The 19,360-nt window shown below is 36.4% G+C and overlaps 1 protein-coding gene across 1 annotated transcript in view; it reads left to right on the forward strand.

Annotated features, from left to right (window-relative positions):
- Positions 1–19,360, forward strand: part of LOC117317311 (myosin-IIIb-like) — a 143,231-nt gene that overhangs the window by 37,668 nt on the left and 86,203 nt on the right. The window contains 4 exon segments of the mRNA XM_033872100.1: positions 8,203–8,358; positions 14,462–14,637; positions 15,314–15,521; positions 16,324–16,400. Coding sequence (XP_033727991.1) covers positions 8,220–8,358; positions 14,462–14,637; positions 15,314–15,521; positions 16,324–16,400 — 600 coding nt within the window. The 5' untranslated portion in view covers positions 8,203–8,219.

Genomic DNA, 19,360 nt, shown 5'->3' on the forward strand with positions numbered 1-19,360 from the left:
TGTATTTACTGTGTGTTATCCCCTTTATACACCTCTGATGTATTTACTGTGTGTTATCCCCTTTATACACCTCGGATGTATTTACTGTGTGTTATCCCCTTTATACACCTCTGATGTATTTACTGTGTGTTATCCCCTTTATACACCTCGGATGTATTTACTGTGTGTTATCCCCTTTATACACCTCGTATGTATTTACTGTGTGTTATCCCCTTTATACACCTCGGATGTATTTACTGTGTGTTATCCCCTTTATACACCTCTGATGTATTTACTGTGTTATCCCCTTTATACACCTTGGATGTATTTACTGTGTGTTATCCCCTTTATACACCTCATATGTATTTACTGTGTGTTATCCCCTTTATACACCTCTGATGTATTTACTGTGTGTTATCCCCTTTATACACCTCGTATGTATTTACTGTGTTATCCCCTTTATACACCTCTGATGTATTTACTGTGTGTTATCCCCTTTATACACCTCTGATGTATTTACTGTGTGTTATCCCCTTTATACACCTCGGATGTATTTACTGTGTGTTATCCCCTTTATACACCTCGGATGTATTTACTGTGTGTTATCCCCTTTATACACCTCGGATGTATTTACTGTGTGTTATCCCCTTTGTACACCTCAGATGTATTTACTGTGTGTTATCCCCTTTATACACCTCTGATGTATTTACTGTGTTATCCCCTTTATACACCTCGGATGTATTTACTGTGTGTTATCCCCTTTATACACCTCGGATGTATTTACTGTGTGTTATCCCCTTTATACACCTCGGATGTATTTACTGTGTGTTATCCCCTTTATACACCTCGGATGTATTTACTGTGTGTTATCCCCTTTATACACCTCGGATGTATTTACTGTGTGTTATCCCCTTTATACACCTCGGATGTATTTACTGTGTGTTATCGCCTTTATACACCTCTGATGTATTTACTGTGTGTTATCCCCTTTATACACCTCGGATGTATTTACTGTGTGTTATCCCCTTTATACACCTCTGATGTATTTACTGTGTGTTATCCCCTTTATACACCTCTGATATATTTACTGTGTGTTATCCCCTTTATACACCTCGGATGTATTTACTGTGTTATCCCCTTTATACACCTCTGATGTATTTACTGTGTGTTATCCCCTTTATACACCTCGGATGTATTTACTGTGTGTTATCCCCTTTATACACCTCTGATGTATTTACTGTGTGTTGTCCCCTTTATACACCTCGGATGTATTTACTGTGTGTTATCCCCTTTATACACCTCGGATGTATTTACTGTGTGTTATCCCCTTTATACACCTCTGATGTATTTACTGTGTGTTATCCCCTTTATACACCTCTGATGTATTTACTGTGTGTTATCCCCTTTATACACCTGGGATGTATTTACTGTGTGTTATCCCCTTTATACACCTCTGATGTATTTACTGTGTGTTATCCCCTTTATACACCTCGGATGTATTTACTGTGTGTTATCCCCTTTATACACCTCTGATGTATTTACTGTGTGTTATCCCCTTTATACACCTCTGATATATTTACTGTGTGTTATCCCCTTTATACACCTCGTATGTATTTACTGTGTGTTATCCCCTTTATACACCTCTGATGTATTTACTGTGTGTTATCCCCTTTATACACCTCTGATATATTTACTGTGTGTTATCCCCTTTATACACCTCGGATGTATTTACTGTGTGTTATCCCCTTTATACACCTCGGATGTATTTACTGTGTGTTATCCCCTTTATACACCTCAGATGTATTTACTGTGTGTTATCCCCTTTATACACCTCGGATGTATTTACTGTGTTATCCCCTTTATACACCTCTGATGTATTTACTGTGTGTTATCCCCTTTATACACCTCGGATGTATTTACTGTGTGTTATCCCCTTTATACACCTCTGATGTATTTACTGTGTTGTCCCCTTTATACGCCTCGGATGTATTTACTGTGTGTTATCCCCTTTATACACCTCTGATGTATTTACTGTGTTATCCCCTTTATACACCTTGGATGTATTTACTGTGTGTTATCCCCTTGATACACCTCTGATGTATTTACTGTGTTATCCCCTTTATACACCTGGGATGTATTTACTGTGTGTTATCCCCTTTATACACCTCGGATGTATTTACTGTGTTATCCCCTTTATACACCTCGGATGTATTTACTGTGTGTTATCCCCTTTATACACCTCTGATGTATTTACTGTGTGTTATCCCCTTGATACACCTCTGATGTATTTACTGTGTTATCCCCTTTATACACCTCGGATGTATTTACTGTGTGTTATCCCCTTTATACACCTCGGATGTATTTACTGTGTGTTATCCCCTTTATACACCTCTGATATATTTACTGTGTGTTATCCCCTTTATACACCTCTGATGTATTTACTGTGTGTTATCCCCTTTATACACCTCTGATGTATTTACTGTGTGTTATCCCCTTTATACACCTCTGATGTATTTACTGTGTGTTATCCCCTTTATACACCTCTGATGTATTTACTGTGTGTTATCCCCTTTATACACCTCGGATGTATTTACTGTGTGTTATCCCCTTTATACACCTCGGATGTATTTACTGTGTGTTATCCCCTTTATACACCTCGGATGTATTTACTGTGTGTTATCCCCTTTATACACCTCGGATGTATTTACTGTGTGTTATCCCCTTTATACACCTCTGATGTATTTACTGTGTGTTATCCCCTTTATACACCTCGGATGTATTTACTGTGTGTTATCCCCTTTATACACCTCTGATGTATTTACTGTGTGTTATCCCCTTTATACACCTCGGATGTATTTACTGTGTGTTATCCCCTTTATACACCTCTGATGTATTTACTGTGTGTTATCCCCTTTATACACCTCGGATGTATTTACTGTGTGTTATCCCCTTTATACACCTCAGATGTATTTACTGTGTGTTATCCCCTTTATACACCTCGTATGTATTTACTGTGTGTTATCCCCTTTATACACCTCGGATGTATTTACTGTGTTATCCCCTTTATACACCTCGGATGTATTTACTGTGTGTTATCCCCTTTATACACCTCTGATGTATTTACTGTGTGTTATCCCCTTTATACACCTCGGATGTATTTACTGTGTGTTATCCCCTTTATACACCTCGGATGTATTTACTGTGTGTTATCCCCTTTATACACCTCAGATGTATTTACTGTGTGTTATCCCCTTTATACACCTCGTATGTATTTACTGTGTGTTATCCCCTTTATACACCTCTGATGTATTTACTGTGTTATCCCCTTTATACACCTCGGATGTATTTACTGTGTGTTATCCCCTTTATACACGTCTGATGTATTTACTGTGTGTTATCCCCTTTATACACCTCGGATGTATTTACTGTGTGTTATCCCCTTTATACACCTCGGATGTATTTACTGTGTGTTATCCCCTTTATACACCTCGGATGTATTTACTGTGTGTTATCCCCTTTATACACCTCGGATGTATTTACTGTGTGTTATCCCCTTTATACACCTCGGATGTATTTACTGTGTGTTATCCCCTTTATACACCTCGGATGTATTTACTGTGTGTTATCCCCTTTATACACCTCGGATGTATTTACTGTGTGTTATCCCCTTTATACACCTGGGATGTATTTACTGTGTGTTATCCCCTATCTCTTTGATGATGAGTTCAAGAGCTATGCATGTACAGTTGTAAAACTGACAATATATTGATTATAGGCTCACACAAAAGCAGAAAGATTCAGTTTTGTATATATGTATATAATGGGCTTTTTCTGATTGATTTTTCGTACTGTACTGGGCCCCGTTAATATTTGAAATTATCTTGATATTGGAGCCAAATTCCAAATTTTGCAGTTTACTCCTAAAAATGTTCTTCCCAAAATGACGCAAAATTAGGCCCCTATTACCCCTAATCCAGTGAAAAAAAACCCTGTAAGAATTTGAAAAAAAAAAATAATCAAAAGTTGATTAACTTTTCAAATAAATTAAAAAAAAAAAATAAAATATATAAATATTTTAAATAAAAATTCTCAAAAATCTATTGTCACCTCATGAATCCACAGTGATGCGATTTGGCTTTCATAAGTCGCATGAAGTGAGGTCTCTCTTTAGACCGAAGTATTAAATGGGAAATATCTTGATGAAACTCAATAAACCTTTTAGTAAAGTCCTCAGATTCCATATTGATGTCTTGTTCAGAATGAACATGCAGGGGTTTTTTCTCACTGGTTTGGAATGGGGCCTTGTTGTCTTCTTTAACGAAAAAATTGGTTAATTGGGAAAGATATTTTCAGGAGAAAACTGCAAATTTAGGGAATTTGGCTCAATTATGAAATAATTTCAATTATGGAACGGGGCTCATTAACGGCCCCCAAAAAGCCCTCAGAAAAAGGCCTGATAGGGGATGTAACAATATTAAGTTAATTAAATTGACAGGTATGAGAGGCTGTCATAACAACAGTACTGATGTGTAGCATTGTTACACAATCATCTAATTAGGTGGTCGGGTGGCACGGAGGTTACACAATCATCTAATTAGGTGGTCGGGTGGCACGGAGGTTACACAATCATGTAATTAGGTGGTCGGGTGGCACGGAGGTTACACAATCATGTAATTAGGTGGTCGGGTGGCACGGAGGTTACACAATCATGTAATTAGGTGGTCGGGTGGCACGGAGGTTACACAATCATGTAATTAGGTGGTCGGGTGGCACGGAGGTTACACAATCATGTAATTAGGTGGTCGGGTGGCACGGAGGTTACACAATCATGTAATTAGGTGGTCGGGTGGCACGGAGGTTACACAATCATGTAATTAGGTGGTCGGGTGGCACGGAGGTTACACAATCATGTAATTAGGTGGTCGGGTGGCACGGAGGTTACACAATCATGTAATTAGGTGGTCGGGTGGCACGGAGGTTACACAATCATGTAATTAGGTGGTCGGGTGGCACGGAGGTTACACAATCATGTAATTAGGTGGTCGGGTGGCACGGAGGTTACACAATCATGTAATTAGGTGGTCGGGTGGCACGGAGGTTACACAATCATGTAATTAGGTGGTCGGGTGGCACGGAGGTTACACAATCATGTAATTAGGTGGTCGGGTGGCACGGAGGTTACACAATCATGTAATTAGGTGGTCGGGTGGCACGGAGGTTACACAATCATGTAATTAGGTGGTCGGGTGGCACGGAGGTTACACAATCATGTAATTAGGTGGTCGGGTGGCACGGAGGTTACACAATCATGTAATTAGGTGGTCGGGTGGCACGGAGGTTACACAATCATGTAATTAGGTGGTCGGGTGGCACGGAGGTTACACAATCATGTAATTAGGTGGTCGGGTGGCACGGAGGTTACACAATCATGTAATTAGGTGGTCGGGTGGCACGGAGGTTACACACTTGACTTTCGTTTGATTCCCCGATCAGACATAAAAAGGTATGAGGTCACCTGTCTGACCACCTGGATTTTTTTTGTGGGTGATCTGCTTTCCTCCCACATTATGACCCCTCATGCGCTTCCATTCGGGCCAACAAAAGTGATAAATAAAAGTTGGTAAAACTTGTTTATCGATTATTGCAAAATAAATAAAGTTTATCGTGATGTACAGAGCAAGTTGATAGTATATGTGCTATTGCATCTTTTATCATTTTAGCATTGTGTTTTGAAAGTGTGAATCATGAATAAGGCCCCTGTAAATAAGTTCCAGACGATCATTTAACAATTAATAATGAACAAAAAAATTTGTAGTTAAAAATAACAGAAATGGGGTCACCATTAATTTCTATAAATAGATCACTCTGCTAACTATTTTGTATCTGATTCCAACTTAATACATGTATCGCATTTCGGATTATTTCCAGACATAATACAGGTATCACATTTCGGATTATTTCCTGACATAATACACGTATCACATTTCGGATTATTTCTGGACATAATACACGTATCACATTTCGGACTATTTCCTGACATGATACACGTATCACATTTCGGATTATTTCTGGACATAATACACGTATCACATTTCGGACCATTTCCTGACATAATACACGTATCATATTTCCGATTATTTCCAGACATAATACTAATATCCCATTTCGGACTATTTCCTGACATAATACACATATCACATTTCGGATTATTTCATTAGATAATATACGTATCATATTTCGGACTATTTCCTGACATAATACACGTATCACATTTCGGATTACTTCCTGACATAATACACGTATCACATTTCGGATGATTTCCTGACATAATACACGTATCACGTTTCAGATTATTTCCTGACATAATACACGTATCACATTCCGGATTATTTCCTGACATAATACACGTATCACGTTTCAGATTATTTCCTGACATAATACACATATCCCATTTCTGATTATTTCCTGACATAATACACGTATCACATTTCTGACTATTTCCTGACATAATACACATATCCCATTTCGGACTATTTCCTGACATAATACACGTATCACATTCCGGATTATTTCCTGACATAATACACGTATCACGTTTCTGACTATTTCTGGACTTAATACACGTATCACGTTTCTGACTATTTCCTGACATAATACACGTATCACATTTCTGATTATTTCCTGACATAATACACGTATCCCATTTCGGACTATTTCCTGACATAATACACGTATCACATTTCTGACTATTTCCTGACATAATACACGTATCACATTTCTGACTATTTCCTGACATAATACACGTATCACGTTTCTGATTATTTCCTGACATGATACATGTATCACATTTCTGACTATTTCCTGACATAATACACGTATCCCATTTCGGACTATTTCCTGACATAATACACGTATCACATTTCAGATTATTTCCTGACATTTAATACACGTATCACATTTCGGATTATTTCCTGACATAATACACGTATCCCATTTCGGACTATTTCCTGACATAATACACGTATCACATTTCAGATTATTTCCTGACATAATACATGTTTCGCATTTCTGGCTATTTCCTGACATAATACACGTATCACATTTCTGACTATTTCCTGACATAATACACATATCACATTTCAGATTATTTCCTGACATAATACACGTATCACGTTTCTGACTATTTCCTGACATGAAGGGGTTTACATTGTCTGCCTTGCCATAGTTGGGAGTCCTATATATGTAAGATTGATGGTAATTTGGCTTCATTAACACCTGACATAATGAACAGGTACTAACGAAGAGATAACTACCTGTTGCCGTCCGCTGTTAGCTGTCAATAATCTTAAATTATAGTACTACAGGTCATTGTGATAACTGGCACTTTTAAGTTATATAATTTAGCTTTACCTGCCCGAAGGTGTTGTAGTGCAGCATTCCTCGTCCATATTTCCAGCATCAACTTTTCCCTTAAACTACTTCTCAATAACCATTAGGCCATCCCAGTATTGTGCCGTAAAGAATTAAGGGCTACTTAGAAGGTCACAGTGGTAAAATTTGTTTAAGATGACTTCTCATAAAGAGAGCTCGAGAGGCTTAATTTGAAGGTCATGATATTCTATTGGTAGCATGATTGGATGAATGGCTTCAAAACATGTTCAAATGAATAACCTTGACCTACTCCAAAGGTCACTGTGGTCTAATGTGATAAAAACTTTAAATGACTTCTCATTTATTGAGAGGCCCCTGAAGGTCATGACATTCTGCCAGTAGGATGATTGGGGGCTTCAAAACATGTCCAAAGGTCACAGTGGTCTAATGTGATAAAAAACTTTAAATGACTTCTCATTTATTGAGAGGCCCCTGAAGGTCATGACATTCTGCCATTAGGATGATTGGGGGCTTCAAAACTTGTTCAAATGAATCAATTAGCTTATTCTTGTATTGGAATGGTATTCTGTTAAACGTCCATATTAACTTTGAAGTTGCATTAGTAACGGGCAAGTGATACAGGCCCACTGGACCTCAGTAACGGGCAAGTGATACAGGCCCACTGGCCTTTTGTATTCTGTTAAGCATCCATATCAACATTGAAGTTGCATCAGTGACGGGCAAGTGATACAGTCCAACTGGACCTCAGTAACGGGCAAGCGATACAGGCCCACCGGACCTCTTGATTAAAAACAAATTATTGAAGCCTATTTTGATTTGTGTCATTGACAGGTCCACTTGCTCGTGAGATGCTGCGTCTGTATGACACATTCAGCAGTGTCATCAAGTTCACAGAACTTCCCGACCCCTCGGAGACATGGGACCTACAGGATCTGGTAGGAGAAGGGACATATGGGGTTGTCCATTCAGCAAGGCACAAAAAAACAGGTTAGTTTAATAGAAAGGAGGGAGGCCAGCATACAAACGTAATATGAATGATCATTCTGTGTTATCAAAAAAACTGGTCAGTATCATTAAAAGGAGGGAGGCCAGCATACAAACGTAATATAAATGATCATTCTGTGTTATCAAAAAAACTGGTCAGTTTCATTAAAAGGAGGGAGGCCAGCATACAAAAGTGATCTAAATGATCATTCTGTGTTATCAAAAAATCAGGTCAGTTCCATTAAAAGGAGGGAGGCCAGCATACAAAAGTGATCTAAATGATCATTCTGTGTTATCAAAAAAACAGGTCAGTTTCATTAAAAGGAGGGAGGCCAGCATACAAAAGTAATATAAATGATCATTCTGTCTAGAAAATGTGTAAATGGAATGAAGGACTTTATTATAAGCTTATCTGATGTGATATTTTCAGTATGTGGAAATAAGCTCTTTTGTATATAGTAATGAGATGATTTCAGTATACTTTATAATATGAAACTTCTTAATTAATCAAATGTATATATATCTGGTAGGTAGTACTTCCCTATCGGGGTACATGCTAACTTACATCTGTAACAACAAAATTTCTACTTTGAGAGAAATTAAACTCAACCACCAGCTATAAATGAAAAAAAATATAACATTGTACAATTATAATTAACAAAGTCCAGTGAATGGTAATTAAACTTGTTAACTTTAATGTTAAATTTACTCAGTAAATTAATTGATGAGAGTCTTGAATACATAATTCAACATAAAGTGATTAAGAGACTTCAGGCCCCTTGGGCCTTTTATTAGATTAACAGATGGTGTTGAGTCTGATGTCACTTAAGTAACACTGCTCTTGGAATTTGATGAAGAGTGAGAAATTGATCTGTAGGAATTTCGTTGAAGTCTCGCCAAATTACATGTAATCAGGACAGAATCAATAATTAACATACAATTGTGCTGCCATTGTTAATTTCCTTTGAGGATATATAATTGAGGCAAAGCCAAGGGATGGATTTGTTGTCTGTGTCCTTCAAAAATGGCATTTGTTAGTTTGAATAAAAATTAGGTTGTCAAAATTAAACTTAATGGAAAATATGTATTTTTTCCAAGCAGTAAAAGTTATAATCTTTACATTAATAAAGAAGTTCTACTCTCAAGATAAACCAAACTACTTCGAGTATTAAGTCCAGAAAATTCTTCTTTCGACCCGAAGTATCACTAATTACCGCAAAGACATACAATATTTGTATACAATTTGCATTTTTTTCGTACATTTTGGCGTTAATTTCATTACATGTAGGCACAGACACTCATATAATCATTGTTCGGACATATATTTCATCAATAGAAATTGTGCATCTTTCTGATGTCCGAACGAAGGAATGCCCCTTTATTGCAAGAATATCAGGTGAAGATTGGAGTTTATCTTTTTGTACATCATTGTGGTTTTGTTTGTCCATTGACAACATGTCATATCGTATTCTCAAATACTTACTAGGCGATCCCGTGGTTGCTACGAATACGTAAATCGATCTCACACGAGGTAGGGGAGGACAGCTACACGCTATGATGTCACTCGCAATAGTGTCATGTCACCATTCCATGTAGCGTAACCATATTGCATTTGATGACATCATCAATTCCGGGATTTTCCTACAATAGAAATAGGGTCTGTTAAAGGGACCCTTTCCCCTAAAAAAATCAAATTCCCAATTTGCTACTGAAAAATTCACAATTTTTAAGTCCCTTTTGAATGAGATATCCTTGGCCACAGGCCTATGTAAGATTCTGTTATACCATGCTACATTTATTCACGTGTTCCACATCTGTGTCATCATTCAATGGATGTAAAAATCCTTATCCAGGCTCTTTGAGACTTCAGACATAGCTGAGATCCCACATCTGACTAATATGGCTGTAAGGTTGTATTACGGCTGTTGTAGCTTTTGCCATCCCTTCCCTGTAGTCATATTTACCTACAAATTCTAATGAAACTTCATTGGTATTTTTGTATTGGACACATTTAAATAACAGCATGATTGGTCAATAATTAAGGTCACTGTTACCAAAAATAGAAATTTGCTGTCATACTTTTTGTCTTGACCATCAAGCTTACTGACAGATTGTGATGAAACAATGAGACAGTTGTATTTACAATATTAGATATAAATTGGACAAGAAAATATTGTGTTTGAACCCAGGCTGAAGCACATTTAAGCGGTATTTTTCATGTTTGATGAAAAAATATATGAATTTCTCTTACCCTGGACAGGGATATCCACAATTTCATACCGATGTAAGATTACCCTAGAGTTTAGACAAGCTACATATGTGCTTTGCAAGTTCTCAACAATTGGATTTTGTCATGTCAACAATACCATTATGTCATGGTGACAATACAATGATGTCACGTTCAATCATGTCACATCACATTTCCTTGCATTGATATAATGTCCATATTAGATATATAATAGGGTAAACAGGGTAAGAGAAAAATTATCCCTCACCCCCATGGAAGTGAGACATGGGAATCTCAACCCTCGGGGTAAGATACTTACCAGTAAGCTATCAAACATTGGCAAGCCTTGTGTTTGACAACTTAGAATCTTAATTCCCCGTCGGGTGGAGAATCTTAATTCCCCGTCGGGTGGAGAATCTTAATTCCCCGTCGGGTGGAGAATCTTAATTCCCCTGCGGGTGGAGAATCTTAATTCCCCGTCGGGTGGAGAATCTTAATTCCCCGTCGGGTGGAGAATCTTAATTCCCTGTTGGGTGGAGATTCCCCTGTCTCGGTCCCAAGAGGGTGAAAGATTCTATTAGTCTCTGAGTGGTGCGGTACATCAAGGTAGTATTCGCTTCAACAAGTGGTTAAACAAATACTGAGAACCATTCTCTGTAAATATACCCTACAGCTGACACTGAGAATGGGCGTGGAAACCTAAACAAGTAATATTTTCTCGTTAAGTACACAGAGTTCTAGATATTTTTTATTGGCTTTGTCTTAATACTTCTATAATATTGTAATTCAGTGTTTAAATAGAGCCCAGGCATATTGACAGTGATGTCAACCCTCCTTTAATATCAGATGATGTTACATTAAATCACGGTTTTTATTTGTGAGGTATAATCTGTACATAGTGTTTAAGGACGGTAATGGACGTCCGTTGAAGCTATATTTGTTTTACAGATACCTTGCCTGATTTGTATCCCTCGTACATTGTCTGATGTGAATACAATCTCCTGGGAATCCTTATGTTGTATCTGAGGACAAATCATGTTTAATTGTAGAGGCAGGGATAACTCCATTGGTATACTATTACCCCTTAGAAGATCTAAGGTATATAATATAGTTTACGGGGAAATTAGTAATTGTAGAGGCAGGGATAACTCCATTGGTATACTATTACCCCTTAGAAGATCTGAGGTATATAGTTTACGGGGAAATTAGTGATTGTAGAGGCAGGGATAACTCCATTGGTATACTATTGCCCCTTAGAAGATCTGAGGTATATAGTTTACGGGGAAATTAGTGATTGTAGAGGCAGGGATAACTCCATTGGTATACTATTACCCCTTAGAATATCTGAGGTATATAGTTTGAATCGGGGAAATTAGTGATTTTCAGGAATCTGAGATCAGCTGAACTGTCATTCAGCGAGTGTTCAAGATTAAGTGGTTTTGTCCTTGGACAAGATACTTCTCTGGATAGTATGAGACATAACTTCAATTTGTTTTTATGTGAGCCAGCCACCAGCTACTACATGCAGACCATGTATAAAGATCATACTGGCTTTTCACAGGGTATTACTCTCTTCTCTTCTTATGACCCTAGCTGTTGATGTAGACATTAGTTCTACTTTACATGATCAAATTTTCACATTTTTCTTTCATTTCTAAATCTCTGTGATTATTAAAAAAAAAAAAAAATCATTCCCCTACCAGAAAACCACAGTTAAGGGACGGCCGGGGCTTTGGCTATAGAGTTACATTGTGTCTGTGTGTCCTTCTCATCCTGCTGTATCACTTGAGCCTGTCTGGGCTGTATCTCTTAAATTACTTGTCACTGTAACTTCATACATACCCTGTGAGTTCACCTACAGGGGACAAAAACATTTACACGATTGCATTGTTTTCACCTACAATAATGGGCTACATAATCATGCAAATACATTTGACGTCTGAAGGTGAGGCAATGTTAGCTGTGATAACGAGAGCAGTGTAGGCAGGGTATGAATATTCGTTCTAAGGCAATGTGTCCTGCATCAAAAGTAGGTCACTCACACCTTTGACCTATATCTGATGGGGACTGATTTGACTAATTTTGAATTTCATTTCAGTAGAAACTAAATTATCAAGTTTATTATGTATTGATGATGATGATGATGATGATGATGTAGAAAATCAGCTTGAAAAGCCTTAAAATATATTTCAATAGTTTGGGGATAGCCCCCAATCATGTTGTGTTGGACCCATGGAATAAATAAATAGTTTGGGGATGGCCCCCAATCATGTTGTGTTGGACCCATGGAATAAATAAATAGTTTGGGGATGGCCCCCAATCATGTTGTGTTGGACCCATGGAATAAATAAATAATTTGGGGATGGCCCCCAATCATGTTGTGTTGGACCCATGGAATAAACAAATAGTTTGGGGATGGCCCCCAATCATGTTGTGTTGGACCTGTAAGGGGCCTGTGACCCTATATAAACCCTGGTTTTCTCCTAAACAGTAAAAAGGGTGTATCCTTCCTAAATTCTCACTTGACTCCTGCTGTGAAAATCCTGAGGACAGTTCTACTGTTGATTGTTCTGTACGTGTGTTTGGTGCGAGTTTTATATTTCTTGTACATGTAAACTTTCCACTTATACTACAGGTGAGGTTGTGGCAGTAAATATAAACTTCCTCCTTATACTACAGGTGAGATAGTGGCAGTAAATGTAAACTTCTTACTTATACTGCAGGTGAGATTGTGGCAGTAAATATAAACTTCATACTTATACTACAGGTGAGATTGTGGCAGTAAATATAAACTTCATACTTATACTGCAGGTGAGATTGTGGCAGTAAATGTAAACTTCTTACTTATACTACAGGTGAGATTGTGGCAGTAAATGTAAACTTTCTACTTATGCTACAGGTGAGATTGTGGCAGTAAATGTAAACTTCATACTTATACTACAGGTGAGATTGTGGCAGTAAATGTAAACTTCTTACTTATACTACAGGTGAGATTGTGGCAGTGAATGTAAACTTCTTACTTATGCTACAGGTGAGATTGTGGCAGTAAATGTAAACTTCATACTTATACTACAGGTGAGATTGTGGCAGTAAATGTAAACTTCATACTTATACTACAGGTGAGATTGTGGCAGTAAATGTAAACTTCATACTTATGCTACAGGTGAGATTGTGGCAGTAAATGTAAACTTCATACTTATACTACAGGTGAGATTGTGGCAGTAAATGTAAACTTCTTACTTATACTACAGGTGAGATTGTGGCAGTGAATGTAAACTTCTTACTTATACTACAGGTGAGATTGTGGCAGTAAATGTAAACTTCTTACTTATACTACAGGTGAGATTGTGGCAGTATTAATTAAATGTAAACTTCATACTTATACTACAGGTGAGATTGGGGCAGTAAATGTAAACTTCTTACTTATACTACAGGTGAGATTGTGGCAGTATTAATTAAATGTAAACTTCTTACTTATACTACAGGTGAGATTGTGGCAGTATTAATTAAATGTAAGCTTCATACTTATACTACAGGTGAGATTGGGGCAGTAAATGTAAACTTCTTACTTATACTACAGGTGAGATTGTGGCAGTATTAATTAAATGTAAACTTCTTACTTATACTACAGGTGAGATTGTGGCAGTATTAATTAAATGTAAACTTCTTACTTATACTACAGGTGAGATTGTGGCAGTATTAATTAAATATAAACTTCCTACTTATACTACAGGTGAGATAGTGGCAGTAAATGTAAACTTCCTCCTTATACTACAGGTGAGATTGTGGCAGTATTAATTAAATGTAAACTTCTTACTTATACTACAGGTGAGATTGTGGCAGTATTAATTAAATGTAAATTTCTTACTTATACTACAGGTGAGATAGTGGCAGTGAAAATCCTTGAAGCCATCCATGAGCTGATAGAAGAAATAGAGGAGGAATATGTCATCCTCCGCGACCTTGGAAATCATCCCAACATGCCAAAGTTCCATGGACTCTACCTCCATCAGTCCGAGTTCCGTGGAGAGGACCAGTTATGGATGGTTATGGAGGTTAGTGGAATAATCATGATATAATTTATCACCAATTTCTGTATTCCGATGTAGTTCAGCAACAATGTCCTGAACTGGCATTGTTGAAAACTGGCAAAATATACAGTATGTCTGAGTTAAAATGAATATTTATGAGTGCTTCATGTCTATAATGAATATTCATGACTGCTGTATATTTGTAATGAATATTCATGACTGCTGTATATTTGTAATGAATATTCATGACTGCTGTATATTTATGATGCTTTTTGTCTGTAACGAATAATCATGACCGTTACATGTCTATATTGAATATTCATTACTGCTGTATATTTGTAATGAATATTCATGACTGCTGTATATTTATGATGCTTTTTGTCTGTAACGAATAATCATGACCGTTACATGTCTATATTGAATATTCATTACTGCTGTATATTTGTAATGAATATTCACGACTGCTGTATGGTTAATAAATTATTTATAACCGTATTATTTTATGATGAATATTTATGATTTCCATATGTCTAATTAATATTCCTGACTGCTGTATCTCTATGATGAATATTCATGACAGCTGTGCATGTGATGAATATTCATGATAATTGTATGAATATATCTGGTGTATACACAACCGTAGTAACTGTTCATCAAAATTGTATGAATATGCACTAATCCTGATAATATTTGGTTCCAGCTCTGTGGGCGAGGCTCTGTGACACATCTAGTAAGGGATCTGATAAAACAGAAGTCTGGTGGTATGGAGGAGAGGCTAATAGCTCACATCCTCAGTGAAACGTTAAAAGTGCTCGTACATCTACATAAAAATCACATTATTCATCGCGACATCAAAGGTCATAATATCCTCATCACAGACGAGGGACAGGTTAAATTGATAGACTTCGGTAAGTAAGATAAAACAATAACTTTTGATTTGTGAAAATTTTATGTAAATAATTTTGTACACATTTAATTTAATTAATTGGTGACATCATAATGTTCAATACTGACAGCTGAGTGTTGTCTATTTCAAGATCACTAATACTGCTAAGAAAATAGTAAAATGCAAAATGATATTGGATTTTAAATACTTTTGTGTCCTTAAATTTTACAAATTTAATTTTAATGTTAACTTATATACTTTGGTGTCCCTAGATTTTAGTGGGTAATAATTGAATTTTCATTGGATTTACTCATGTTGAACAAAAGCTGAACATTTTATAAAACCTTGCATCTGTAAATTTCACAGCTTTTTAAAAATGTGGTGTCTGTGTGATGACCTGGATAAATACATTCTTGTCTCAGGATTAAGAATTGAAGAATGTTAGCCATCATTGCACTTAGATTTACTGGTTCAGCTTGTTCTATCATGTACATGTACTCAAAAAATTGATTCTGAACTTGAACATTTTATAATGCTAGAGGGTCACAACTTTTTAAGAATTAAATTCTAAGTAAAAGTCTGATGACCTTTGACCTATTGATATTTAATTACAGGTGTTGACCTTTGACCTATTGATATTTAATTACAGGTGTTGACCTTCGACCTATTGATATTTAATTACAGGTGTTGACCTTTGACCTATTGATATTTAATTACAGGTGTTGACCTTTGACCTATTGATATTTAATTACAGGTGTTGACCTTCGACCTATTGATATTTAATTACAGGTGTTGACCTTTGACCTATTGATATTTAATTACAGGTGTATCCACAAGACTGAAGAGCACCAATGACCGCCGGCGGACCTCGGTGGGGACGCCCTATTGGATGGCTCCTGAGGTAAGTTTATCTGCTGACAGTTCAAGGGTTACAAAGGTCAAAGGTTGCAATGACATGTTATCAAATTGCTATCTCTCGTCAAGGATGTCTGTGTAGACTTCTTGTTTAACTCTTTCCGTACTCATGACGGCTACATGTACACACGTCACAAAAAAGTGCTCCTGTTTCCTTCATGACGATTACACTCGTCGCAGTAAACATGCTTTCTTTCCTTTTTGACGACTCAAAATGGCGGCCTCAAATTTACTTTCGTTTTTTGTGTGATTGTTGACGAGTAAAACACATGATAAAATACACGTAATTGAGTAATGTTTATCATCAAAATCAATTAGAAATATGTTAAATGCTAACACAACAAAAAAACAAAAAACCTGATGTTTTGGCTGCATGATTACTTACACACATGTGACACATAAGACGATCAACAGTGTATTTCCGCGATTCTGCTTGGTGATTTCGCCGTATTTCCAAGGAAATATTGGGTAAAAGAGTTTCTACTTGTTCCATATGATAAAATTCATTTAATATTAAGCATCACACAACAGTAAACGATCGTTTTATCTACGTCTGATGTGATAGCCATATGCTCCAATACCCAAAGGACTACCCAGCATTCACTTCCGGTAGCGACCACGACATTTGAATGAGTACATAAAGAGTAGAATATCTAAGAGGAATTTTCCAATATCAACATTTCACTGTAATGATGTTATCATGAAGTCATTTGAATCTGAAGTCAGTTTATATGTTTGATACTGAATCTCTGATGTGTTATAGCTTATGAGAAATGCAGGTTGATGAAGATGATGGGAAAGATTTGTGGCCGACAGAATGATCTCATTACTAAATATTCTATTTCCTTATGTGATATGAAGTCAGACATATTTGCGACTTGAGGATATGACTAATGGTTCTGTTGTCGACATCCTAGTTTTTATTTTGAGAATGTGATTTAACTCTGATTTAATTTGACCTAGATTGCTACTTTTGGTGTCATCAATGCTGCTGTAGATACTTAACCTTCTGGAACCCCTGGTTCTAGTCTCCTTGTACTTTTTCACAAGTCTCCATGCATGTCTTTATTTCTTTTTTGTAAAGTGTTCTTTTATTGATTTTTAGTTGAATTTTATTTTTGTTAATATGACAGTGTTCTCTGTTGTTTTTCTCTGATGTTTGGAATTGTAGTTTTGTTAATATGACAGTGTTCTCTGTTGTTTTTCTCTGATGTTTGGAATTGTAGTTTTGTTAATATGACAATGTTCTCTGTTGTTTTTCTCTGATGTTTGGAATTGTAGTTTTGTTAATATGACGGTGTTCTCTGTTGTTTTTCTCTGATGTTTGGAATTGTTGTTTTGTTAATATGATGGTGTTCTCTGTTGTTTTTCTCTGATGTTTGGAATTGTAGTTTTTTTTAATATGACAGTATTCTCTGTTTTTTTTCTAGTCATGTTTGAAATCTTGTGTTGTGTCTGTGTCCCAACTGACACTGGTGATATGCCCGAGTAGTGCTTATCTATCATATAGAGGTTTTCTTTGTATGATCCTCAAAAACGATATCACAAATGGGCATATTAAGAGATTTTAAATAATTTATTCAGATAAAGTGATCCTTTTTTATGCTTCATGAAAATAAACATTCAGTAATAGTTTCAATTTGATGTAGACTTGCACAAGCTCCAGTATATAATTCTTTTTTTTTTTCCGGTAGGATAGCATTTTCAATCTAGGTATTTAAAATGAAAAAAGAAAAAAAAATTAGATCAAAATAATTGTGTATTTACAAAGTCAGTATTGGTAAATTTAGTTGTGATGCTCTGTATGAATTGTGCAATTTTTCGAAAAAATTTTGCAATATTCAAATTTTTGACGTGGGTATTGGGAGGGCATCGTGGACTATGACTGAGGGGGGCGTTGTCACTGTTCTGTTGACATTATGGGTATGACAGGTGATATTTATGTACACAATCGTGACATGAACCGTGGTTAATACAGCACGTTCATAATTTCTTGTATGTCTTCCTACTTATAACCATAGTGTATATTTACCTTTCAAATCTCACCTCAAAAAAATCATCTTAGGTATGTACAATCTTAGGTCACATAAACCTGTCCTTCCCTCACAGGTGGAAAAGTAGAACGACCCGCCCTATGTGACAATAGAGTCCATTATGTTTTATAGGGTCAACAGGCTGGCAAATGAGATGTACCTTCCTTGGAATATGACTCTACGGCCTGTTCTAGTGTTATAAGCTTAATGAAAATACAGACCAATCTTTGAGTTTGATGATCCATTTTATTCCTACTATCAGCTGATATGTGTATTATTTTTTATGTATAACAATGACTCAGGGTTCATAAAACAATATCTGTCGTGAAAAGTTGAATGTTTTTTTTAATTTCTGACATAAAATTATTTCTGACAGATATTAAAGCTGACTGGTCATTTTCGTTTTTTTTTTTTACCTTAGTGTTTATGTTTGATTTCAGACCTATTCATCATGAAATGTATAGTATAAAACATCATCGTGGATTATTTGGTCTGAAAAGGATTTTTTTTCTCAGCAGAGAATAATAAATCTCAGAATGTGATCTTTCAGTCCTGAAGGAACATCGAAAAATTATTTTAGAAAGACAATTTTAATTTTTTTACCTGTGTCATTTATGTGATAAGCTGACAGTGCTACAGTGTAAATATGCAGGTGACTGGGCTTTAAGTACAGACCGATTGAAGACGGGGTAGATATACCTCACTTAACTCACAGGTAGATCATACCTGTGGCTTCAGCAGCCGAGCGACACATCGTTAACGATCCTCAACTTGGATGTTCTTATACGGAAGTGAAATATAATCATTCCTATGTGTGGTCAGAGATTTTAAACATTTGTCCATTCAAACACGGATCTTTATATTATATTTATATCTTTATAAGAAGTACTGGAATGTTTATATATAGGTATGT

This window comes from Pecten maximus, chromosome 19, assembly GCF_902652985.1.
Source record: "Pecten maximus chromosome 19, xPecMax1.1, whole genome shotgun sequence".
Taxonomy (NCBI): domain Eukaryota; kingdom Metazoa; phylum Mollusca; class Bivalvia; order Pectinida; family Pectinidae; genus Pecten; species Pecten maximus.